We start from the raw sequence: 27455 nt of genomic DNA, 5'->3' as shown, positions 1-27455 counted from the left end.
TTGGCAGTTTACTAATAGCCAACCTGGTCCTTACTAGTGTGTTGTTGGCAGAGTGCGACTGAAGGTATGGTTTTAACACCTGAGTAGAACATCATTTTGTATTTTCTAATGATGAAAGTGTCTCAGACAGTAGTTCTGCTTGGCAGTTTACTAATAGCCAACCTGGTCCTTACTAGTGTGTTGTTGGCAGAGTGCGACTGAAGCTATGGTTTTAACACCTGAGTAGAACATCATTTTGTATTTTCTAATGATGAAAGTGTCTCAGAGTTTATTGTTAACTTACTGCTCTTTAGAGAAGTAAGTATTTTGTGACTATTCTATGAACGATTGAACTACGGGTAATGGGAGGAAGTGAACAGTAGTTCAGCAGGTAGTTCGTTAATTTTAAGTTTTAGTTCTCAGGTGGAGCATCTTGGTGAAAATGTTTATTTAATTCATATGTTCAGTGATTTTAGACAATGTGCTCAAACATGTAAACTGTGTCATCTTTTTCTTTGTGTAGAGCTTACTGATGTCACTGTAACATGGGTGACATATATAGGTGCACGTTTATTGGCCGCATATTTTATAGTGATATTTTTCCTTATTATCTTTACATGATAGGATAAGTGGAGCAATTTGACATCTTTATGGTATTAATATATGCTGAATAGAAATAATTAAATGGCAAAAAATACCTTTTTTGGGGGGGTGAGGCAAGGGTAGGTAGAAACTGTATGTAAGGATTGTGCATCGTATCTTTAAGAACTTAAATGTGGGGCTGAAACTAATAACAGTGACAGGCCTGACACATTTCATATATTTGAGAGTTACTGGGTAGGCTTTAGAATAATCAATTTGAGTTTTTAAATGCTGGTTCTTTCCTTAATTAGATTTTTCGTGAAGCTCGAAGAACAGTACCTAGTATTGTTTACATGCCTCACATTGGTGATTGGTGGGAAGCTGTCAGTGAGACTGTGAGAGCAACTTTTCTGACACTGCTACAAGACATACCGTCATTTTCACCTATATTTTTATTGTCTACCTCTGAAACCATGTACAGTGAACTGCCTGAAGAGGTAAGAACTGATTAAATATTTACCTTTTCTTATTATTCTGTTCTAAAGTAATTGACCCTGTAAATTGGACACCTTTAAATTATCATAAAATCAGTATTGTCAGAGTTCATACCCTGGTTGTACCGCTTACTGGCCATGTGACATAGGCAAGTTATCTAATGTTTCAAGTTTCAGTTTCTTTTTTGGTACAAAAATGATATCTTTCTCAGTATTGTGAAGATTGAGATAACTCATGCTTAGAGCAGAACCTGACATACGTATAGTAAATACCTTTAAGAAAGTCTTACCTGTATCATCGTCAGGTCCATTATAATTATTTTTTTGATCCTTATCATCCATGAGATCATTTGGTGGGATTTGACCTTTCAGCTCTTTCATTGGTAGCATCCTGTTAAGTTGAATATTATTACTAGTATGCATATTTTTCAAATCTGAAAGCAAATAAAAGGCAAATTGAGAAAAAAATTAGTAGATCAACTCATGAATGAAATTGATTTTTTAAAAATTCTTTTTATTACCCTGAGCTTACTAGGTCTTCAAATAGTTTTCTTTAGAAATGTTTAGGAATATTTTACCCAGGAGATACAGTAGGAATGATGTTCATATAAAAGGTTTGCCTATTTTAGATACTATAATATAAATCTTGATTATGTAGAATTTTATGATTAAGGTATTTGCTTACTGAGTTATTTTATGTTTCAGCTTTCGTTAGCTATTTTGCTAAAATGGATTTGTACAATTTATGGCTCTTGTAAGGAAACTATATTAAATGTAGAATAATTCACTTTTGATTATTCAAACCTGATAGTGTATGAAGACCATTAATCAAAATGTTTAGTATTATGAGGACAATGAAGTTTAGGGGAATGCTGTGTGTAGTAAGAGCAAGAAAAACCAAGGTACTGACTTACACTAGTCTTTTGATCTTAGATAAATATTTGAACTTAGAATAGCCTCAGTTTCCTTATCTATAAAATGTGAATAATAACAGACAGGGTTGTTGATGTGAGACAGTATGTGAGAATTTATTTTGGAAACGATAGAACTATAAAATGTTTGGTTATTAGTATTATAAAGTAGGAATGCAGTTGAAGTGAATTTAAATGAATGAACTGAACCTGGATATAACCTAGGAGCCACTTTTTTGTTAGATCCTCTCTGTTAACTAGTTTTATTATAATTTCATAAAAAGAGAAGAGATAAAGAAAATTTGGAATAATTAAGTGTTCTATTTGGGAATATATAATTCCTGAATTTTTCCCTTTATATTGTTTGAAAATTTTGTAAATGAAAGTCTTAATGAGCCTGTTTTCTTGATACAGCGATTTTTATTTTGCGTGCTCCAGTTGTCCCTATGTATATGTAATTTTACTGATGGCTTAGTATTTTAAGTTAATATTGCATCACACACATTTTCAGTGTTGCTGTATTGTTATCATAATTTTTAATGGGTTCAAAAAGCCTACTGACTAGTAAGCTTTTTCATTATTTGTTTACCAGTACCTTTAATTAGTAGCTAAAATATTATAAATTTACTAACATTGAGTGCTGAAATTTCAGCTCTTTTTTCTCCCCTTTTATCTTCTTTTTTCTTAGCCCTTATTAATCAAGTAACCACTAAAGCTATCATAGATATTCACATTTGTGGGGTGAAGATTATGAGAATTCTCTCAGACTACTGAAAATGTAATGTTTTATACTAATTGTTCATAGGAGATCCTCTTCTCCTAAGCCTTACATTTTAATTTTAGCTTTGCCATTAGAAAGCTTGTTTTCTTTAGGTTGCAAACTGAGAGAGTAATCTGTAATACTTAGCACATGTTGATAAATATTTGTTGAATGAATGAATAGCACAGAGAGTTACAGACCAAGTAACCATAGGTTAGCAAGTTACCAGATCTATGGAGGAAATGAAGTGAACATGGCTATTTTAAAAACAAGTGATTGTCAGAGGAAGAAATAGCCAGTTACTGCAGTGTATTTAAGAACATGCAGTTGATGAGTTAAAATAACAGTAAGATACAGGAATTTAAACTATTAAATATGTATATATAAAAAATAGTTGAGTGAACTCTCTTCATGGCAATCCATCCCAAAGCCATAAATGTGTACATACATTTGGCTCAGCACTATGATTTATAGGTTTATTACCTGAAGAATTTTTCGTGGACAAACACAAAGATACACACAGCAGAGACAAGGCAAAAAATACAAGGATATTTATCATAGCTTATCTAAATGTCCTATAGTAGGGAATTAGTTGTTATAATAGATTCATTCCATGAAACACAGTGAGACCATTAAAATATTGTAGAAAATATTTAATGTTATGAAAAGATGTTTAAATATATTGTTTAACATGTAGGTAATAAATCAATGTGTATGGTGTTTTTCTAGTTTATAAAGAAATAATTGGAAGTATATATATCGACATGTTAATAGTAATTATCTCTGGGTATTAAGGTATAATAATTTTTGGTTTTTTATTGTCTTGTTTTCTAAATCTGTAATAAATGCTACTATTCTAATAAAATAAACCATTACACAGAGATGAAAGGAAAATGTTCTCTACTCAATTTTTTAAAATAGAAGAACCCCCCCCCCAAATTAGCTCCCATGGGACTAGTGTTGTATTAGTGGGACACAATGACAATCTGATTTTTTAGAGCCCCTTTGATATTCTGTTATAAGTGTTTCTTTTTTTTTTTTTTTCCTTTTTGTCTTTTTTTACTGACCGGTAATGGGATCGCAACCCTCAGTGTCGTGCCCGTGCCGGGCCGGGACCGGCAACAGGATCACAACCCTCGGTGTTGCGCCTGCACCTTGCTCAGCCAGTGAGCGGCCGGTCTGTATGTGGGATCCGAACTCTTGGCGGGAGCGTCGCCGCGCTCCCAAGCGGCGCACTGTAGCAGTGCGCCACCGGGCCGGCCCCTATAAGTGTTTCTTTATATATATATACACACATATATATACATATACATATATATATATATATATCTTTCTCTTCTAATCAAGTAGGCCTCAAAATAAGTTTATACTCAATGCATTGGGATACTGGGAAAAACATTAGAACTTCTATTCATTTTTATTTTTCATATTATCTTAAATATTTTGTTCATGTGTGTATATGTTTTAAATAGAAATAATATATTAGTAGAATAGTGTCTTTAAATAGGTTTGCATATACTGGAGGGAATGTTTTTAGATTTTTTACTGATGAGGGGTTAGATAAAAAAAAAAAACAAAAAAATTGGAAATCGTTGCTCCAGGTCAGCTGTTATCAAAATGTGGTCTAGGGACTCCTGGGGACCTCCCAAGACTTTTTCAGAGGATTGTCAAGTTCATCCTTTTTCCCACTACATTTCTGCTTAAATCTGGGTTTTCTTCATATATTTCAGTCAAAACAACAAACAGGTTGAATGCAGAAGGAGAAATAAGAATTGTTGTCTTCCATTAAACCAGACATTAAAGAGATTTAAAGAAATGTAAAACAGTGCCACTTTTCTCACTAAATTTTATTTTATATTTTATATATTTTATGTTCTGTACACTAGGTTTTATATTTTGGAAAAAAAATAGTTTTCAGAATAATATACTTTTTAATGTTAATATGTTTATTTTTAAAACGTTCCCAACTTTTAATTTTTAATATGTAAATACTGACAGATATAACTCATATAAATAAAAGCTCTTTTGGAGTCGTTAATAATTTTTAAGAGTATAAAAAGGTCCTGAGACCAAAATGTTTATGAACCTCTGACCTAGACCACAAGCTCTTTGAGGGAGGGGAATGTCTTATGGGCCTTCACTTCTCCGATTCTTAGCACAAAGCTGACACGTTGGAATTACTCAGAAGTTTGCCGCATAAGAAAAAGAACTAACAGTTGAATCACAACCTAGGCTTTAAGTAACCCCTGCCCAGCCTCATTGCCTTTCTGGAAAATTCTAGTGTAAGTGAAATTACTTCTGTAGATTCTGAGGATAGTTGAGATATATATGGGAATTGCAGTTATTTCTGTTCAGGAGAATTAGAAAAAAGACTTAATTGAGGGTTGAGCACAGAAAAAAAGACTTGCAAGGGAGGAAGCAGATAGAAGTAGAGGTGTTTGCAGGAAGGAAAGCAAACCTTGGCCAGAATTGCACTTCTGTTTCTGAAAATATTCATAGTATGTACTTTGTTATTAAATTATTATGTTCAAGATGATATAATTCTTATACCGGAAATGAATGTTAAAGAAATACCTCCTCAACTATGCTATGAGAGTAAAGATTACATGTAGTATTTTGTCATCTCAAGTGTTTCATGTCATTCCATGTCCCTGGGTTTATGCTGGGATGTAGGAAGTGAAAATCAGTAACTTTAAGTAGAAAAAGCATGTAGGGGCATTGAAAACTTAGATGAACAGTTGGTTAGAGCGCAGCATTATAACACCAAGTTCACAGGTTTGGTTCCCCATGCAGTCCAGCCACCAAAAAAAAGGAAAAGAAAACTTAGATAAATGGTCCATATATACAAGGGAACTATCTTAGTATTAATTTCTTGGTAGTACAATTATATGATTCTTCTTAAAATTTAAGAGGAAGGAAATCCTCATAAGTTTTTTTTAAACCAAAAAAGGTTAGTAAGTAAATGTTACTATTTTAAATCATGTAAAATAGTAATTTTTATTTTTATTTAACATATTATTTCCTTATCTTTTTTTTGAGGAAAGCAAATTATGTTTATGAAAGCTTTCTTAGGTTCATTTCTGACCTCATTTCCCACACCTTTTCTCTTTGAGATCTTGAGTTCGTAAACCATTAATTTTTCCTATTATCGAGGTTGCAGGAACCCTACCTTCAAAACTGGGGACTGACAACTCTATTTAACATGCTAATAAATGAGATAAAACAAAAAGATTTTAATAAGGAAAAAATTGCAACCATTAATGCAACTATGTACCAGGCACTGTATTAAGCCAATTATATGCAATATCTAAGTTAACTTTTCTACCTGTCCAGTAAGAAAGGTGTTTTTCTGTTTGACAGATGAAGCAACTGAGGCTAATATGGGTAAAGTAACTTGCCTGGGGTCTTAAAGCTAGTATGGCAGAGCAAGGGTTTGAACTCAGGTTTTTCTGATTCCAAAGGTAATCATTTGTAATGCCCTGTATTCTCTAAAACTCCAGAAAAACAGTTTCTGGATATTGTGATGCTTCGAATGCCCGATGAATTGAAACTTTCTACTGAGAAATAAAAAGACTGTTGTTAAGGCCATTGTTCATTTAGCAAAAATTATGTGCCTATTCTGTGCAATGTAATGTACTAGTAAGTCTGAATTTGTTTAAGTCAGGTCAGTGTCTGTTTTCTTTATTCTTCTATCCACAATGCCAACTGCCTAACACAGTTACTGGATACATACACACACAAACACTTACAGACAGATACATATATACACATGCATATTTCTAGCATAGTAACTCCTTGTTGAATGAATGAATAAATAAAATAGGTGAGGAGCAAAAAGGTCGTCACTTATTTTCAAGAATTTAAAGTTTATAGGGAGTAGAGACATGGAAAAAATTATAATACAGCATAAGTGCTATAATAATATAACATGTAAAAGCATGATCCATAAAAGAAAAATTGATAAAGTGAACTGTATTAAAATTAAAAACTTTTACTCTTCCAAATACACATTAAGAATATGAAAAGGCAAGCTGCAGACTGGGAGAAAATATTTCAAAGATATCAGATCACTTATCTGATACATGACTTATATTAAGAATGTTTAAAGAACTTCTACAGCTTAATGATAATGAGACTCCATCAAATGATCTTTGACAAGGGTTCCAAGACCATGCAATGGGGAAAGGACAGTCTTTTCAAGAAATGGTGCTGGGAAAACTGGATAACCACATGCAAAAAAAATGAAGGTGGATCTTTACCTTATACCATATACAAAAATTAACTAAAAATGGGTCAAAGACCTAGACATAAGACCTAAAATCATAAAACTCTTAGGAGAAAACATAGAGAAAAAGCTTCATAACATTGGATTTGACAGTTATTTCTTGGATATGACACCAAAAGTATAGGCAACAAAAGAAAAAATAGATAAGTTGGATGTCATAAAAATTAAAAACTTTTGTATCAAAGGGCTCTATCAAGAATGAAAGGCAACCCAGAGAATGGGAGAAAATATTTGCAAATCATTTATCTAATAAGGGATTGACATCCAGAGTACATAAAGAACTCCTACAACTCAACAACAGAAAAAGACAGCCTGATTCAAAATGGGCAAAGGACTTGAATAGACATTTCTCTAAAGATGTACAAATGGACAATAAACATATGAAAAGATGCTCAGCATCACTAATAATTAGGGAAATACAAATATCACTTTATGTACATTAGGATGGCTATTAATTAAAAAAAAAAGTGTCAGTGAGGATGTGGAGAAATTGGAAGCCTGATGGGAATGTGAAATTATGTAGCCACTGTGGAAAACAGTGTGGCAATTGCTTAAACAATTAAACATATCATTACTATATGATCCAGTAATTCAGCTTCTGGTTTTATACCCAAAAGAATTGAAAACAGGGACTTCAACAGGTATTTGTACACTCATGTTCATAGTAGCATTATTCACAATAGCCAAAGGAGGAAAAAACCTCAGTGTCCATCAGATGAATGGATAAACATAAATGTGGCATTTACGTGCAATGGAATATTACTTAGCCTTTAAAAGGAAGGAAATTTTGCCACATACTATAATATGGATAAACCTTGAAGATATCATGCTAAGTGAAATAAGTCACAATAGGACAAATATTGTGTGACTCCTCTTATATGAGGGTTCTAAGATTATACATAAATAACTAATAAGCACATGAAAAGATACTCATTATTGTTGGTTATTCAGGAATGAGATATCATTGCTATAATCAAAAAGACAATACGAGTGAACCTAATATGGATGAACCTAAGATGATATGCTAAGTGAGAGAAGCTGAACTTGTTGGGCTGGGATGTGTGAGTAGGAGTAGGGATTGACTGTAAACGGGCATGAGGAAACTTTCTGGGGTAATGGAAATGTCCTGAAACTGGCTTGTGATACTCGCAAAACTGTATAAATTTACTAAAAATCATTGAACTGTTTTTTAAAAAGTTCAATGAGAAATACTGGAAAGTGTGCCTAAGCATGTCTGGGAAAGTCAGAGAATGCATCAGGTTAAGTGGAGCATTAAAGAAAGGTTCAGGAAAGAGTGAGTAGTATGTATAAAGACCAGTATGAACCAATGTAAAAGAGCATGATCTGTTCAGGAAAAGAGCCTTGCCTTGTTGCAGCATGAAATTTGAAGCTGGGACTGTTGGAAGATAAGGTTATGAGTAAATTTAGAGAAAAATAATTTAGCCTATTTATAAAAGGATGGATTCTAAACTGTTGGTAATAACCTGGCAAGAATATCAGTGGATTATTGTAGGCTTATTCTCGATGTTCTTTTGTATTCACAAAGTTCAAGAAAATGTTGAAAATTATTAGAAGGAAGAATATTTAAAACTAAATATTTTTCTTTTTTTTCCTTTTTTTTTTGTCTTTTTTCGTGTCCGGCAACGGATCGCAACCCTCAGTGTCGCGCCCGTACCGGACCAGGACCGGCAACGGGATCGCAACCCTCGGTGTTGCACCCGCTCCTCGCTCAGCCAGTGAGCGGGAACCGGTCTGTATGTGGGATCCGAACCCTCGGCGGGAGCACCACTGTGCTCCCAAGCGGCGCACTGTAGCAGTGTGCCACCGGGCCGGCCCATAAAACTAAATATTTTTCTATCCTTGAACAAGATCATGGTACTTTTTGGGTACTGAGTTCTGTTTATTTTTCAAAACCCAGTTGATGTAAGCTATTTCTGCTGTTTTTCATCTAATGCCTCTTTACCTCTACTCCTTGCAGGGTCTCTCCTCTGTCTTTTGCTACCTCTGTTATAGCACTTTCAGCATGGTATCATAAAGGTTTCTTCTTAGACTCTAAGATGCTTGATATCAGGGAGTAAGCATATTTTCTTCAATTTTATAAATGTAGTGTCTGGCATGATGTTTGGCACACAATGAATGTTTAGTAGTAAATTTGCTTCCAGAACTTTCAGAGAAGAAGGGCTAGCAAAGCATAGATCAAAAAGTTGGAGGGAATTGTGCTGAAGGTAGTCCATATAAAACATTGAAAGGACACAAGGTGAAATTTTATAAACTCCTAAAAGATTTGACTTTGGGTTGAGATAAATAATTCCCCATCCAACTTTTGAATTCTGTTGTCTACCTTTTATTGTTTTTTTTCTTCTGTGTCTTAGAATTTGAGAGCTGGAAAAGGCCTTTAGAGTTTACATGATCTAGTCTTCTTTCTTTATTCACTTAATGACCTTAAGCCACTTACTTAAGCCTTTCTAAGCCTAAGTTTCCTCATTGTTACACTTCCCCCTGTGAAACAGAGATGAAAAAAGAATTACTCAAAGCACCATGAATGCCATGAGAGGCCTGAAGTGACTGCCCTTCAGCAACTCCCCTGTTAGGAGGAGAAAGCTGAATGTGACAGCGCTGATTCAAAGTTAGCTTCTCTTTTTTATTGTAAAGACAAGGAAGTTTCACAAGAAAAGTCATCAAAGAAAGACATAAAAACAAAGGCAGTGTAAAACTAGTAAAAGCAGTAAAATTAATGATGTGACATTCCAGAATGCAATTTGTAAAAAGCTAAGTTGATCCACCAACAGACAGCTTGCCCTTAGCAACATTTTCTTTCCCTACAGCAATTTCCTCAGCATATTTAAACAATAATCAAGCAGCTTCCTCAACATATCTTAACAACAATCAGTAGGTTAAGCTGCACCAAGGACATCCTCCGTTAGAGCCAGTAACTTTGCTGTGTTACAGTTCTTTATCTGCAACAGAGACTGTAGCCTGGGGAAAGTTTCCTGTCTTTTTGAAAAAGTTAGGCCCTGTGAAATACATTTGCTTTATTAATGTTAGTACTCTCCACACCTCATTTGTAAAATGAGATAATAATGCATGTCATTGTTATATAAATGGAATAACATAATATTTATGACATTCTTAAGTGTTCAGTCCATATAATTAATCTAGTAAGTGGCTACAAATGACAAATTGAATGCTTTCCAAAGTTTACCAAAAGTGTAAAGTGGGCTAGAGTCTGTTGTCTTGAATCCTAACCCAGTGTTTCCACACTGTCATGGTTGGTACTTCTTTCCATACTGGTTACCTTCTTCCTTTCTTATTTACAATTTCCAATTTGATGTGGGCTGGGTCACAAGCTTTACTCATTTAGAACATGCTTATTAAGCATTGCTATGTACCAGGCACTGTGGTAGGTATAGGAAAACAGATGAATAAAAAATGGTCCCTGTTCTCAGGGAGTTTGGTATCTAGAACGTAGAAGATAGACCATCTAGAAAACCGTATAAAGTTAAAGTGTTAAATGCTCTGGTAGACAAATGTGGATGATGTAAATAGGGTTTAAACAGCATATTTGGAAAGGGGACATCTGGGATCAAAGTGTTTCTAAAGCAGATGAACACAGGGGAGGTAGGTGATCACCAGGTGGAAGGAACTAAAGCATATGAGAATGACTGGTTTATTTTTGCTTTGGGGTTTTTCATGGAAGGTGGTGTCATGGAGCATTCTGTGAAGAGCCTGAAATTATGTTATTTGCAGTGGAATCAGGATTTCTATTTGTGAAATAGACTTGGTAGGGAAAGAGCACAGAAAGAGAAGTTCAGTGAATAGGAGTACAAAGAATCATGAGGATAAGAGAAGGCAGTGTTAACATCTTTTCAGCTCCCTATAGTCTAGGTAATTACTTTTCAGCTCTAATGAAAAAGCCCTTTGAGAGTGTTGCCATCATGACTATTATAATCGACTCTCCTTTTTGGTATTATCTGATGACTGTCCTAGATATAGTGTTATTTATTAATGACTTGGGCAACTGGACATTCTTCTCTTCTTGTTTAGTCGATGAGGTTGAACCTTTCAACAGCATGGCCTAGGATTAGGTTAACCCTAACCCCACATGAATGTTCTATGAATACTGAAAATGGTACTGGAAGTTGAAGAAATTGTAATATGGTATAATATGTAAGCTTTTAATTCTCTATATATTTAATGTCTTTGTGTGTGTGTGTATATGTGTAGGTTAAATGTATCTTTAGAATACAATATGAAGAGGTCTTGTATATTCAAAGGCCTATTGAAGAAGACAGAAGAAAATTTTTCCAAGAATTGATTCTCAATCAGGCATCAATGGCTCCACCAAGAAGAAAACACACTGGTAAAGTTTGTAAAGCCTTTAGGAAAATGGGGGGATGAAGTTAGGAAATGCTCTTTCTTGGAGTCAGTTTTTTAAACTCTTTCTTCATGGAAGTGAAGACAGTAGGCAGGTTCTGTTTATCTTTAGATGGACACATGGAAGTGGCCATTGTGTTTACCTGATTTGAGGAGACTGGGAAATACAGCCTTGTTTTTAAAGGTTTACTAAACAGGACTCCTTACCACTCTAATTCAGGTCATCTGGTAGATTTCACATTCTGAGGCTTAAAAGGTCAAAGAAAAAATTTTCAGTTCTGCTTTGTTGTACTCACTTTAAGTACCCAGAACTTGAACTGGCAGGTTGTGAACACCAGGTGTTGTACTGATTACTGTGTGGGCCAGGGTTGGTTTGATGGGCTAAGAGCTGGTTAGAAAATTTGCGTTTTCTAGTTTATTTACTGATTAATTTTTTAAATATTTATTTAGCACCCATTATGTTGATGTTCTAGGGTAGGCATTTGGAAATCTATCATGGCTTTGTTTTAAGCATTATTTTTCTCTTGGGTTAGGACTCATAACTTTAAGAAAGACCTCAAGAATTTGTCAGATTTCAGTTTCCTGTTGTAAGTAAGGACTGCATTGTAAGTCATTCAAAGGCAAGTTTCCAGGCTGGCCAGTTAGCTCAGTTGATTAGAGCACCGTGTTATAATGCCAAGGTCAAGGTTTCGGATCCCCATACCAGCCAGCCACACACACAAAAAAGAAAGCAGTTCTGTTTGGTAAAAATTTTTAAGCCTCTTTATCCTTGTTCTATCTTTTATGTTTCTCATAGCTGTTCTTGTAGGATATAAAATACATTTCCAATCTCTGCCAAGTCCTTACTTTTCCATATTCTTTCTACTTTCTTGTTTGTTTTTCATTGGTTATTTGACACAACATTTTAATAGTTTTATTGTTCTTTAATGGTTCCTTTCCAAATTTTCTCAGTGTTTAAAAATGAACACCTAACAAATTGCTATAATTATGGTTTTTTTCCTTCAAAAACCTTCGGAAATTCAATATGTAAGTTACACCTTGTGATTATTGGTTATTGCTTCCTGTTAATCTAAATATTGGTATTTCAAATTTTTTTAATGAAAATGATGCACTTTAATCTTCCATGCTCTTAGATAATGTCTAAGTCCCACAGATCTGAATTTTCTTTTCTTTATTTTTGTGGGTTTGCTTTTTTTTTTTCCGTTAAATTTTTATTTTGTCAATATACAGTGTATATGATTATTATGGCCCATCACCGGCACCTCGCTCCCTCCTCCCTCTCTCCCCTCCCTCCCAAGAATGTCCTTTCTGTTTGCTTGTTGTAACAACTTCAAAAAAGTATAGTTGTTATATCTTCTCCCCCCCGCCCCCCGGTTTTTTCTGTGTGTGTATGTGGGTGAATTAATTTGTTTATTTTTTAGCTCCCACCAATGAGTGAGAACATGTGGTATTTCTTTTTCTCTGCCTGACTCGTTTCACTCAATATTATTCTCTCAAGGTCCATCCATGTTGTTGCAAATGGCAGTATTTCATTTGTTTTTATAGCTGAGTAGTATTCCATTGTGTAGATATACCACATTTTCTGTATCCACTCATCCGATGATGGACATTTGGGTTGATTCCAGCTCTTGGCTATTGTGAAGAGTGCTGCGATGAACATTGGGGTACAGGTATACCTTCGACTTGATGATTTCCATTCCTTTGGATATATTCCCAGCAGTGGGATAGCTGGGTCGTATGGTAGATCTATCTTCAGCTGTTTGAGGAACCTCCAAACCATTTTCCATAGGGGTTGCACCATTTTGCATTCCCACCAACAATGTATGAGAGTTCCTTTTTCTCCACAACTTCGCCAGCATTTATCGTTCAAAGTCTTTTGGATTTTAGTATCCTCACTGGGGTGAGATGGTATCTCAGTGTGGTTTTGATTTGCATTTCCTGGATGCTGAGTGATGTTGAGCATTTTTTCATATGACTGTTGGCCTTTTGTATATCTTCTTTAGAGAAATGCCTGCTTAGCTCTTTTGCCCATTTTTTGATTGGGTTGCTTGTTTTTTTCTTGTAAAGTTGTTTGAGTTCCTTATATATTCTGGATATTAGTCCTTTGTCGGATGTGTATTTTGCAAATATTTTCTCCCACTCTGTTTGTTGTCTTTTAGCTCTGTTAATTGTTTCTTTTGCTGTGCAGAAGCTTTTTAGTTTGATATAGTCCCATTTGTTTATTTTTCCTTTGGTTGCCCGTGCTTTTGGGGTTGTATTCATGAAGTCTGTGTCCAGCCCTATTTGCTGAAGTGTTTCTCCTATGTTTTCTTTAATAAGTTTTATTGTTTCAGGGTGTATATTTAAATCTTTAATCCATTTTGAGTTGATTTTAGTATATGGTGAGAGGTATGGGTCTAGTTTCATTCTCCTGCATATGGATATCCAGTTCTCCCAGCACCATTTGCTGAAGAGGCAGTCCCGACCCCATTGAATAGGCTTGGTGCCTTTGTCAAAGATCAGATGGCCTTAAGTGTGTGGGTTGATTTCTGGATTCTCTATTCTGTTCCATTGATCAATGTGTCTGTTTTTATACCAGTACCATGCTGTTTTGGTTATTATAGCTTTGTAGTATAGTTTAAAGTCAGGTAGTGTTATGCCTCCAGCTTTATTTTTTTTGCTCAGCATTGCTTTGGCTATGCGAGGTCTTTTGTTATTCCATACAAATGTCTGGAGAGTTCTTTCCATTTCTGAGAGAAATGTCATTGGAATTTTGATGGGGATTGCATTGAATTTATATATCACTTTGGGCAGTATGGCCATTTTCACTATGTTGATTCTTCCAATCCAAGCACATGGGATATCTTTCCATCTTCTTGTATCCTCTCTAATTTCTCTCAGCAGTGGTTTGTAGTTCTCGTTATAGAGATTTTTCACATCCTTGGTTAGCTCAATTCCTAGGTATTTTATTTTTTTGGTGGCTATTGTAAATGGGCAGGCTTTCTTGATTTCTCTTTCTGCATCCACAGATCTGAATTTTCTGTGCTTTAGATTGGTATAATTCTTTTTTTCTTTTTGAGCAGCTTCTGTTAACTTTCACTTTTTATCTTAAGGGCTATTTAGAAATCAGTGAAAATACTTAGAATTTTAATCCTGAGATTTAGTGTAATACCAGGAAAATCTTATAAGGTATTAGAGAATATTATGATTAGGAAAGTTAATACTTTACCTTTTAAGAAGATTTTTGGTTTTTCTTAAGGTAGATAGTGAGTACTGTGGATTTTACATATAATGCTTCAGACTGGCTTTCTACCTCCTCCATGTCTTTGGGATTCTTTTTATGATTCCTTCCTTTTTTTGCTCCCTCCCTGCAGGTGCCATTCACCATCCCTGTTGTGTTGTACTCAGAATATGAGGGTAGGAGACCTGTCTAAAATCAGAATTCTTTTTGGGACAGGAAAGATCAAAGAATTGTTACTTGCCCATTACACTTTTTATGCATATTAAAATATGCCCATTTTGAGAAGCAGCTTTTAAACAAGGCCAACTAAAGAAGATCTGTATACAGTACTTTAACTTGGAGATATTTATGTTGATTTGAAGTATTTCTTATGAGTTATATGTAAATAATGTTTCAAAATAAAATTATTTAAATTATATCATTTGTTCTTGAAAGGAGTCCTATTGTGAGTTGTTTTATAATGTGAAGCTATTCCCTAACTTACTTTTTGTTTCCATTCAAATTTTTACTTGCTGGATTTGCATTGTTCACATAAATGTAATTCTCCTTTTCTTTAAAGAACATTTTGAGAGAACACCAGAAAAGTAATTGAGGTCCTGGCCTACCATGTTGGAATCTTAACATTTCCTTCTGTTTTCTTTAGCTCTTTGTGCTATGGAAGTGCTTCCTCTTGCACTACCTTCTCCACCTCGTCAGTTATCAGAATCAGAAAAAAATCGGATGGAGGACCAGGAGGAAAACACTTTAAGAGAGTTGCGGTTGTTTCTCAGGGATGTAACCAAGAGGCTGGCCACAGATAAACGATTTAACATCTTCAGCAAACCGGTGGATATTGAAGAGGTCTTGTTTCAGTAGTGTGCAAACAATGAAGTTGAACTGGCTAAAAGAAAAAAATATTGACATCTTTTTTTGGAAGGAAAAAAAGCAAAGGCATGGATGAATATTACCCCTAGCCTGTAAAATTTTAATCCATGTGATAATTACTGACGTCATCAGCAAACACCTGATGACTTGGATGAAATTAGTGACCAATTTGTATATATGCTCTGTATTATTGATCTTTGTGATCTGTTACTCTTCACTTCAAGAAGAGAATTAAAAGTTGAGTTAGTGAGCTGTCTATACTAAACTATTTTCATTCCAGGATAAATCTTGCTCTCAAAAAGTATATTGGTATGAACCAATCAATACCAAATAATATTGGCATTTCCCAAATTATGTAAACCTCATCAAAAGAGGTGGCTAAGAAACCTGAAATTTCTTTGTCTTTTATATTTGGAAATGCATGTGGCTAAGATGCTGTTTGAAGTTAAGCACATCCTATGCAGCTAAAATTATTTTTCTCTCCAAGTATTTTCTATACTCCCAATGGAAAATTTCTCACTTTCTACATGTATTGTTTTGTGTGCTCGTGGAAGCATGGTTTGTGGTAATGAGAAAAGAAATTTTCCATCTGGAACCTACTATAATACTGCTGATTAAATTTTTGGTTGTTTTTATCCTGGGATAATATAGTGTGTGGATGAGCACAAAGTAATCTTTACTGGCCTTCTTCTTATAGTTCAGACTCCATGTTTGAAAACAGGTTTGGTGTTTTTAGTTTTGATATGAAAAAAAAATTTTTTTTTAAATTTGAAATATGAAATGATTCAAAGTTTAATATTTCATTCTAATTGTTGAAATCTGTGCTTTTGGAACTGAGCAGATTCCTTTGGAACCATTACCTCATTTGTGACTGGGAAGAATGAGCTAGCATTACATTTTTTTCCCCCTGGCAAGTCTGAAAATATCTATTGTCCTCTTTTTTGGAATACAAAGACTGTTATAATTTTATTTGTATATTTATCCACAATACACAGTTGTGTCCATTTGATCCTCTCAGCAACCTTGCAAGATCATTATTATTCTTATTTTGCAGTTGAGGAAACTGAAGCTTGCTGGCAAGTGACATAGCTAAGACTAGCAAGTTTTTTAAAATTTAAAGCCTGCATTCTTTACATTACATGATAGCTACCTTGTATCTTTTTCCACTGGGATAACAGGACATGCCTAACTTGCTTTTCTGATTAATAAATATCACTTTGTGTGGAACATTTTTTTTCCCTCATAGTGTTTTCATATAATCATAAAACTATCAGCCAATTTTAAAGATTGTTAAAAAAAAATACACACATACAAATACATATTCCCCCCAAATTTGTTATATTTGGACTCTGACACTTCTTAAATGATGAGGGCTTGCCCCCAAGTGAACCTCCCATACTGGGAGTAAACCAGTTTTTCTTTGCTTTGGAAAACACTTTTTCTTTCTGACCAGAAAAGGTTGTCAGATTTTAGATGCCATCTTTAATAGAATAAAAGTTTTATAAATGATGGTAAGGCAGTGGAAGGGAATAGAAAATTTTGTTTAAGGGTTATGTTTCTCTTGTTTTCCCCTTTGTTCTTCTCAAGGTCACTGTCTTCTCATAAGGTGAAAACAGGAGTCTCTGGAAAAGATACACAGGGGAAAAGAAGTTAACATTTAGATAACTGAAAACATAAAAGAAGTTTATATTTAAATAATGAATTTAAAATGTCTACAAACTTTATCAAATTCCAAAGCAGACTGCAGAGAAAACAAAACTTTAGAAAATAAAATTTTAAGCATAGGTACTAAAATTTAATAGTCTTTAATAATGTATATTTTAATAGTGCTTTATAGTTTATAAAACAGTACCCATTTGTACATAGGTCATGCCAAATGTCAGAACTAGGAATCCATCTATTATCTTCTGAACTATTGCTTGTTTCAGTATATCTCCATTACCTCCCCTATAAGAAAATTGACTGGCTTTTTAGCTCCTAGACGCTGAAAAATAAATTAACACACACACACACACCCCTATCTAGTATTTTTATAAGTAATCTTAAAAATTTAAAAACATGTATATAAATTATTTGTGTGCGTGTGTGTCTGTGTGTGTGTGTGTGTATGTGTAAATTTAAAAATCATGGCTTCTGTGCCACCTGAAACCATGAGAAAACTTAACCCTCACTTTTGTAGAGCAGAAATTATCCTATTCCTGGATATTGTTCCCGGACTAATTTTAGGTTTCTACTAAGACTGCTTTTATATCAAACTTAATTACTTGTTTTGAGATTTGCATTGGGGAAAGCTAGCATTTTCTTATTAGTCAAATGATATAAAACATACAAATTTATTGGGCAAATCATGACTTAATGTCTCCTATTTTGGGTTATCTCTCAGAAAATCAACACATGAAGCAAAAAAATTTTTTTGTTTGTTGATTTATACTTATGGAGGTTAAGTTCAGCAAACCTGTTATTAGTTATGAAAGCAGTACTTAGTTTATTTAGTTGTGTAAAATGTTTGTAATGACTCCAAAGGAGTGGAAAATACCTTCCATGAAACGATTCACAAAAGAAAACTGAAAAAGAAAGAAAATTTTATTGACAATGTGAGAGAATTTTTTAATATTAATAGTCTATACTTTTTATTTTTATTTTTCCTTTCTTCTCTTCATGAGGTAACATTTATTGATGCTTACTGGGTGCTTTTGCCCATACATTCTCTTCTCAGATATACCCAAAGAATTTAAGAAAAAAACAAACAAACAAAAAAAGCCCCAAAAAACTTGACACAGTTGGTTTGAAATTTAAAGATGAGAAACATTTCAGAGTTGATTTAGGTATGACTTGGAAACAAACTTTCGTGGAAAGTATGACAGATAGTAACTTCAGTAGCATAAATAGGACTGGAATTTTATCTTTATCTGTAATTACTTCTTAAGTATCTAATTTAATTTTTAAAGAACTCTTTTTACTTTGTGATTTTATGAACTGAGTAGATCATATGAAAAAGCAGAAGTATTTTTTATTAAAATATCCTGTTTATTTTAGGTTTCAGATTATCTTGAAGTAATCAAGGAACCAATGGATTTATCAACAGTAATAACTAAAATTGATAAACATAATTACCTGACTGCTAAGGATTTCCTGAAAGATATTGATCTCATCTGTAGCAATGCTTTAGAGTACAATCCGGATAAGGACCCAGGAGGTAGGAATGCCTAAGCAAGTTTCACTTTCGTAATCGGTGAGAAAATAGTTTGCAGCTTAACTACTAATCATGCTTGTGTAGATAGGCAAATTAATTTTAATGACCTATTAATGTGTTTAGAAACTTCTTGATGAGGAATTAATACTCTACTTTAAAATAATATGCTTAAATTAAAGGATTGTATAATTCTAGGTATTATGTTCAATCAGGATTTAGTTTCTTTATTTACCTTTTACTTTTTATACTTAGATTCTGATTTTGTTCAGATTGATAGAAAACTGAGTAGTTGGGAATTTTATTTTAAATTTGTTTATTTTATAGTCAATATCAGCAGTGCTGATAAATATGTGATATTTCAAATTTGTGGGAAGTCACGAAAAGATAAGTTCACGTATCAAAAGACCCCTTTATGTAGAATGTTATCTGTTCTATAGGTTCTGGGTATTCTTATGTAATTTTATTGTTTTACTCCAAATCCCACCCTGTACTCAAGTCTGTAGTCCCAACTCTTGTCATTGCCCTCTAGAGAAGACCACCAGAAATATATCCGTAGTTAAACAAGTTGTTTTTTGATGTATCGTAATGTGGAAGAATGTGCATCATAGGGAGCCATATAGGATTTGGGATGGTGTGAAGTGATTTTGGCAAGAGTGTAGGGGCTTTGCAATGGATTGGATGCTGTTAGGAAGTAGGTTAATCTTGAGATTAGGTATTTTAAGAACCTAGATGACAAGAAGAATAGAGTAAGGCTAAAGCTGTGACTGGCAAAGAAATAACAGTAATTCATCTTAGCCAGGATAGGATTATATTTGATTATTTTTGTGGTTAGGACAGTGTTCATGTTTTTTGTCTGTTTAGAAATGATTAGAGTGGTCTTGTTTTTATCTTTGACCTGACATGGTCACAGTGGACTTGTCTGATGTTGGTGTTCTGTGAAATTGTTTATGCTTAACATAAGCACACCTAGCTGATAGTGCCAGGCCAACTCTCAGCTGTCAGGAGCTGTTTTTCTCTTTCTCACCCTATTGAGAATTCTGTTTCTTCAATAGGTGATATACAAATAAAATGCTTCTTATATTTAAAACATTCATTTAAGTTTTTGCTATCTAAAGATATCTAGAATACAGTTTGTGCTTTGTATCTGTATTTTTGGGCAGTGGTTCTCAACCCAGGCCACATGGTAGAATGATTTGGATTTCTCAATTCCACATGAAATTAGGTATTTCTTGCCTTGATTTAGACCATAGTAAATTATATATTTTAATTCCAAATTAAGAGGCAGAATAAAATTTTTGCATAGCTGCACTTAGTATCTAACAGTTCTTAAGCTTTGTGTTAAGGTATTTCCCTCTTGTCGTTTTTGTTGTTGTTTGCTTCTTTTTGAGTTTTTATTATATGTCTTATAGAAAGATTTATGAAAATAAGAAAAAAGGAGAAAATTGAATCATCTGTAATCCCATTACCTAGTGCTCTCCCTCTCCCTCTTTTGCATGCATACACTTGATATTTTATGTATAAATTATATGCATACTATTTTTCTAAAATGACTATATGAAGGCCGGCCCGTGGCTCACTCGGGAGAGTGCGGTGCTGATAGCACCAAGGCCACGGGTTCGGATCCCATATAGGGATGGCTGGTTTGCTCACTGGGTGAGCGTGGTGCTGACAACACCAAGTCAAGGGTTAAGATCCCCTTACCGGTCATCTTTTCAAAAAAAAAATAAAAATAAAAAAAAATAAAATGACTATATGATTTTTATAAATTTTGTTGTGTAATATTTAATTCCTGTAATATTTTGGGGAAAGCTTACTAGTTAATGAATATATCTCTCCCACATTATTTTAATCATATATAGATATAGTATAATAGTTAATACCCTATTGTTGGACATAGATTTTTGAGCTTTTTCCTCCATTATAAACAGTGATAAATACCTTTATAACACAAGTTTTGTGTACATACTTAATTATTTCCTTAGAATTCCTTAAAGTGAAATTTCTGGATCAACGAATATATATCTTTTAAGGCTTTTAATCTGTATTATTAAAATTTTCTCTAAAAAAATTAAAAAAAAATACTTATACCAGCAACATCAGGGCCACTGCTAGCCAATGTAACAAATTTTGTGTGAGTGAGAGAATCTTCTTCATTATGGATGCCATTCAGCAACAGGCTGTGTAGTGAAGAGTGGGCTGGATGTCAGCTTCATCTCACTCCACTCCCTTACTGGCATCCAGTGTGAGGGTACAGCCTGCACAAGTGTCTTTATTTTGTGGCTTTGGCAGTGTATGAGAGTACTTGTGTGATTTTTACCCTCAACCTGTTAGTTTTTCCAGACACACAGACTGTTGATATTTTGTAGTATGAAATGAGAACATGGGCTTTGGATGTAGACCTAGGCTTTAGTCCTAGTTCTACTATTTCTTAGTTCTTTAATTTTGATCAAGTTAAGTCCTCTAAATTTTAGTCTCCTCATCTATAATATAGGGATAATAATAATACTCTTTAATTGGGGTGGTATAAGTATTAAATGAGAAAGTGTATTAGGTTGAACCTTATGCAATTGCAATTTTCCTATGCCATTTTCATAGCATAGTGCTTGAGAAGTGGTAAGTGTTCCATAAAGTTTAGCTGTTCGTATTTGTATTCTTGTCATCATCATTATTTAAATTTTGCTTTAATTTTTCAGAAATTAGTTCTTTAGTAGGTACCTGTATATTTGCTCTAGAAAGACCCTTTATACTTTGTGCATGTTACATTCCCTGGACCACACTTTAAATTAAATCCTATTTTGAGGGCTGGCCTGTGGCTCACTTGGGAGAGGGTGGTGCTGGTAACACCAAGGCCATGGGGTTTGGATCCTTATATAGGGATGGCTGGTTAGCTCGCTTTGAAGAGCATGGTGCTGACAACACCAAGTCAAGGGTTAAGATCCCCTTACTGGTCATCTTAAAAAAAAAAAAAAATTCTATTTTGGAACAAATCAAGGGACCAGTAGTAACAATGAACTTGAGTGCTTACAGAAAGCCACTTGAGAAGCCCAATCCAAATCTTTCCCCCCTAACTAATTAATTATAACTACACTGATAGTAATACTGTTTTTAAGGAAGAAGCAATGGTTTCTTGTACATAATAACTTTTTAGTACAGAATGCAGTTGTATAATCAAAGAATATGGCTTTGTCTTATTGGTAGAATTAACATGATATACTTTGTATCTTTTCTCCTTCACTCTTTTAGTTACAAAAAGTGATATAATTCAAAAGCATTATTTTGACCGTTTTCAGATTTTTTCATGTCTCTAGTCAAGAGGCCTGTTTTTTTTTCTTAGCAATAGAAACACTTGTTATGTTCCAGGAAAACAACCTCAGGGTCTGTGTGTAGCAAGTGGAAATTACATGAATGTTGTATTACTTTTACAAGCTCTCATGAGTATTTGAAAGCTTACAGTGTTCTGTTTTTGCAGAACACTTGGCCACTTGGGGAAAAAACTAGCATACACATAGAAGACAAAAGCCAGCATTCTGAAAGCTGTACGTGTTGCCTAAGTGTTTTCCCAGACTCTCTCCCTTGAGGATGATGTGGACAGAAATTAAATATGGAGTGAGGAGAATTTAACTTGTAGGTTCTAAACGTGACCAGTATCAGATATTTGACCCTAAATGTCATCTTATGATAAGTGATATATTATGTTTGACTAGGGGTTAGGACTTCAACATATACATTTTGAGGGTACAGAATTTAGCCCATAACAGTTATATGTAACATAGTCCTTACTGTTAAGAAATTCTTCAATTTTCAGAGATGTCAAATATACTTATCTAATTATTGGTGATTATAATAACACAAAGATTAGTGAAATAAAGAGATAGCATAAAGGTGGCAATAGTGAATAGTGAATAATGTCTTGGGGTGGCAGCAGATGATTATAATACAGTATCATTAGGTTTATATTAGAAATATGTACACAGGGTGAGTGAAGCACAGAGGAGAAGGTACTACCTGGAGGTGATTAAGATTGGGAAGAGCTGAGTCACCTTGTACTAAGCATCCATTTATTAAATATTCTTTTTTAAAAATTTTTATTCTATTTCGTCAATATACAATGTGGTTGATTATTGTGGCTCGTTACCAAAACCTCCCTCCCTCTTTTCTCTCCCCACTCCCTCCCAACAACCTCCTATCTGTTCTCTGGTCATATCAACTTCAAGGAATTGTAATCTGTGTCTTCTCCCCCCCACCCCCAGTTCATTTGCATATTTATTTATTTATTTTTAGCTCCCCAAAATAAGTGAGAACATGTGATATTTCTCTTTCTGTGCCTGACTTGCTTCACTTAATATAATTTTCCCTAGGTCCATCCATGTTGTTGCAAATGGCAGTATTTCATTCTTTTTTATAGCTGAGTAGTATTCCATTGTGGAGATATACCACATTTTCCGTATCCACTCATCTGACAATGGACATTTGGGCTGGTTCCAACTCTTAGCTATTGTAAATAGTGCTGCAGTGAACATTGGAGAACAGGTATACCTTCAACTTGATGATTTCCATTCCTCTGGGTATATACCCAGCAGTGGGATAGCTAGGTCATATGGTAGATCTATCTGTAGTTGTTTGAGGAACCTCCATACCATTTTCTGTAGAGGCTGCACCATTTTGCAGTCCCACCAACAATGTATGAGAGTTCCTTTTTCTCCGCAACCTCGCCAGCATTTATCATTCACAGTCTTTTGGATTTTAGCCATCCTAACTGGGGTGAGATGGTATCTCAGAGTGGTTTTGATTTGCATTTCCCAAATGTTGAGTGATGCTGAGCATTTTTTCATGTGTCTGTTGTCCATTCATCTATCTTCCTTTGAGAAATACCTATTTTGGTCTTTTGCCCATTTTTTAATTGGGTTACTTGTTTTTTTTTGTTGTAAAGTTGTTTCAGTTCCTTGTATATTCTGGATATTAATCCTTTGTCAGATGTATAGTTTGCAAATATTTTCTCCCACTCTGTTGGTTGTCTTTTAACTCTGTTAATTGTTTCTTTTGCTGTGCAGAAGCTTTTTAGTTTGATATAATCCCATTTGTTTATTTTTCCTTTGGTTGCCCGTCCTTTTTTGTCTTTTTTTGTGACCGGCATCGGATCGCAACCCTCAGTGTCGCGCCCGGACCGGACCGGGACCGGCAACGGGATCGCAACCCTCGGTGTTGTGCCCACACCTCGCTCAGCCAGTGAGCGGTCGGTCTGTATGTGGGATCTGAACCCTCGGCGGGAGGGCCGCCGCGCTCCCAAGCGGTGCACTGTAGCAGTGCGCCACCGGGCCGGCCGCTGCAGAAGCTTTTTAGTTTGATATAATCCCACTTGTTTATTTTTCCTTTGGTTGCCTGTGATTTATTAAATATTCTTTATGTATGAATCATGTTTAGGGCTAGAACTACAGAGATGATTAAGACATAGCCCTCACCTTTTAGTATCAATTCTGGGGTAGAGGTCAAGGGATTGGTGAAAGAGGGAGTTTGGGAAACCAGTTAATATTCAATTGCAGTGGCTGCAAAAATGAAATATAGAGATCTTAATGAACAATCACTTAAATATGCCTTACAGAAATTTAGAACTCCTGAGTTCTTGGTCTGGATGGAGAAATCTGAGAAAGTAAATCAGTGGGGGAACAGGTTTATAGGTGGGATGATAAGTTTAATTTTGAGCATGTTAGTGCAAGTTACATTTGTACATGCAGACGTTGTATAGTACGAGTTGTGTATGTGGTTCTGTAGACTAGGAGAAGTTTGGGCAAGAGACATGGTTGGGAGTCAGCAGTGAATGAGATCCTATGGGTAGTGTGTAGAATGGGAAGAGAGAGGAGCCCAGGAGGAAACCTCCTCTAGGAAATGTGAGTCCCAGTTCTTCTCAGTATAGGTTCCAGTCTTACTGTTTCAGTACTTTTATTAGATGCATTGCCTCTACTGGGAGTGTGTACCTTTCTTAAACATCAGTTTTATTGAGGTGTAAGTTATATACAATAAAACACACCTTTTAAAAGTACATAGTTTTAAACCTGCATATTTTTTTTTTCCTTTTTTGTCTTTTTTCGTGACCGGCAACGGATCGCAACCCTCAGTGTCGCGCCCATACTGGACCGGGACCGGCCACGGGATCGCAACCCCCGGTGTTGCTCCCGCCCCTCGCTCAGCCAGTGAGCGGCGGTCTGCATGTGGGATCCGAACCCTTGGCGGGAGCACCACCGCGCTTCCCAAGCGGCGCACTATAGCAGTGCGCCACCGGGCCGGCCCATAAACCTGCATATATTTTTAAAATTCCACTTATCCTTCAAGAAATATTAAATGCTAAGTTAATGAAAAATTTTTCTTATTTCCTTTCAATTATAAGTAACCCTTTTATCTCTGAATTTTATAGCACATAACTTTTCTGAGATACTTTTTTTTTTTTTTTTTGCCTGAAGTAGTTATTTGTTTTTATATCCTTATCCCTTGTTTTAGACTCTAAGCTGATTAAGAACCGGATCTGTGGCTCTGTATAGGCATGTTGTGTTGAGCGTGTTCCTAATAAATGTGGCCAATGAGTAAATCTTATCAGTTGTTTTCTTGTTAGACACTAACTCAAGGAGTCTCAGATTAGATAGAAGTGATAACATGGAGACATAATGATAAAATGCAGATATGTACAAATATTAATACTGGTATATATAAATATGACCTAAACCAGTAAATACAGCAAAATTTCTTATTTATGAAATAATTTGGGATGAAAAATAATACAACCAAATCATTGTTTTTCTTAAAAATATTGTTAATCTTTCTGAATAATTTTATTGAAAAAACTCAGCTAATATCCATCAGGGTTTTCTTTTTTTTCATAGGGAATTAAAAAATAAAATTCACCAAAATACAGAAAAAAAATTGATGTATTGAAATAGTTATTACCTTCATTAAAGTATCGATTCTATTAATTTATAGATACTCATTTATTTGTCCTAAGTATCCATTACTTTTTGCTGAAGGCAAAATAATAAGGTGGCAATATCTTTATTTTATAGATGAGGAGATTGGGGCTCAGGAAGGTTATGGAATGGTTATGGAATTTGTGACAAGCCCACAAATGTTATATGGTAAAACTGAGTGGATTGAGATCTGTGTTAACTTTAAAAGCAATATATGGTTTTTTGCTGGCTTATGTTATTTTCAAATTCCATGGATTTGGACAATCTTAAAACTTAAAGTATGAGACAAAGTCAAAACTGGTAAATTTGTAGCTTTCATTCCTGCAGAATGTAAAACAAGGGTATCTAGTGTCCATTAGAGAGTCTCTGAACAGTGACAAAATTATATGCACAAGTTTTAATATTCTCTAACCTTATTATTCTATATGGTGTATAACTTCAGTCACTCTTCTAAACTAAGAATGATTGAAAAGAATGGTAATGATAGGCACATGAAAAAGCCTTGTCCCCTGTCAAATGCAGATATTCTTTAGAACATATTGTCTTTCATGTCAGTGAGAAATTTTTATGGAATTATTTTTGTCTTCATTCATTTATTCTCCACCTCACCCCCCCAATTGAAGGTGGGGTTGGGATGGAGGAGGTATGCTATAAAAAAAAAAAACAGAAAGAACAGTCATTGAGTTACTTTAGAGAGAGATAACATGCCAGATACCTGGCTTTATATTTACTCTTACCTCTTTTTTAGTTTCTCTCTGCTCAAGCTGAGGTGGAAAGCCAGTGGTAGAAACCTGCGGTATTGTATAGGCTACAAACATTGTATTATCAGCTTGAAAGTATAGCTACTTCTAAGGATGTTTATTGTAGTTTTTTAGCTGTAGTAGCTAAAATTGGAAGCAACTTAAAATTTCCAAAAATGAATGATAATTTTGAATTTTAAAGTATATCCTACTTTAGATCGTTTCATAGGCATTAAAGTTTGGTTTTCAAAAAATATTTAGAAGATATCAGTAGACTTCTGCTTTTGCCCAAAATGGAGTTAAAAGGACTAATTTACACTTTCACTTGAAACAATGAAAAAACAAAACTGAATGAAATATGTGAAAAAACCATTTTGAAGACACTGGACACCAGGTAACACAGGATAGTGATCCCCTAAACATGGGAAACAAATAAGATGAGCACTCTGGTTGCCTGGAGAGAGTTTCCAGGCTGCAGCACAAGGAGGGAGAACTCAGGCATAGTCTGGAGGTCTCCCTGAATTGAAGAGACAGGGCTGGGAATCTGACAAGGCCAAAGTGGCTGGAGTTTGCAGGGCAGAATACCAGAAAGAAGAGAGCCATATAGAGAAAGTAGTCTGGGTATCTGTGGAAGATCTTCCCCTAGTCTTCACCTACGTACCAATCAGCACATATATGTGAGAAAACTACTAGAGGCCAGAGAAGGAGAGGGAATATTCTTTGAAGCTCACCCAGGGCCAGCAATAGTGCAGTAAAGAGTTAGAGCTGATAAACCAACATGGAGATAAAACGGAATCATAAAAAGGTACATAGTAATTCCAAAAGATGTGAGAAACAGAGGAAAAAGGGAACAAAGAACATATGGGTCAAGTAGAAAATGAATAGGAACCATATCAATAATCATGTAAATCACATTAAAAGTAAATGGTCTAGGGGCCGGCCCGGTGGCGCACTGGATAGTGCGCCGCTTGGGAGGCGCGGCGGTGCTCCCGCCCGAGGGTTCGGATCCCACATACAGACCGGTTCCCGCTCACTGGCTGAGCGAGGCGCGGGAGCAGCACCGAGGGTTGCGATCCCGTTGCCGGTCCCCGGTCCGGTGC

General features: G+C 35.0%; 1 protein-coding gene across 1 annotated transcript in view; it reads left to right on the top strand.

Annotated features, from left to right (window-relative positions):
- The window catches only part of ATAD2B (ATPase family, AAA domain containing 2B), a gene marked incomplete at its 5' end in the record, with an annotated part of 144646 nt that overhangs the window by 85373 nt on the left and 31818 nt on the right, over positions 1–27455 (top strand). Inside the window, 4 exons of the mRNA XM_008574432.1 lie at positions 873–1058; positions 11236–11371; positions 15249–15445; positions 18506–18665. Of these exons, the coding sequence (XP_008572654.1) occupies positions 873–1058; positions 11236–11371; positions 15249–15445; positions 18506–18665 (679 nt within the window). The remainder of the gene's footprint in view (positions 1–872; positions 1059–11235; positions 11372–15248; positions 15446–18505; positions 18666–27455) is intronic.

Source organism: Galeopterus variegatus, unplaced genomic scaffold (assembly GCF_000696425.1).
Source record: "Galeopterus variegatus unplaced genomic scaffold, G_variegatus-3.0.2 Scaffold1047, whole genome shotgun sequence".
NCBI classification, from domain to species: domain Eukaryota; kingdom Metazoa; phylum Chordata; class Mammalia; order Dermoptera; family Cynocephalidae; genus Galeopterus; species Galeopterus variegatus.
The sequence above is the reverse complement of the archived record's forward strand: the minus strand, read 5'-3'. Positions and strand labels throughout refer to the sequence as shown.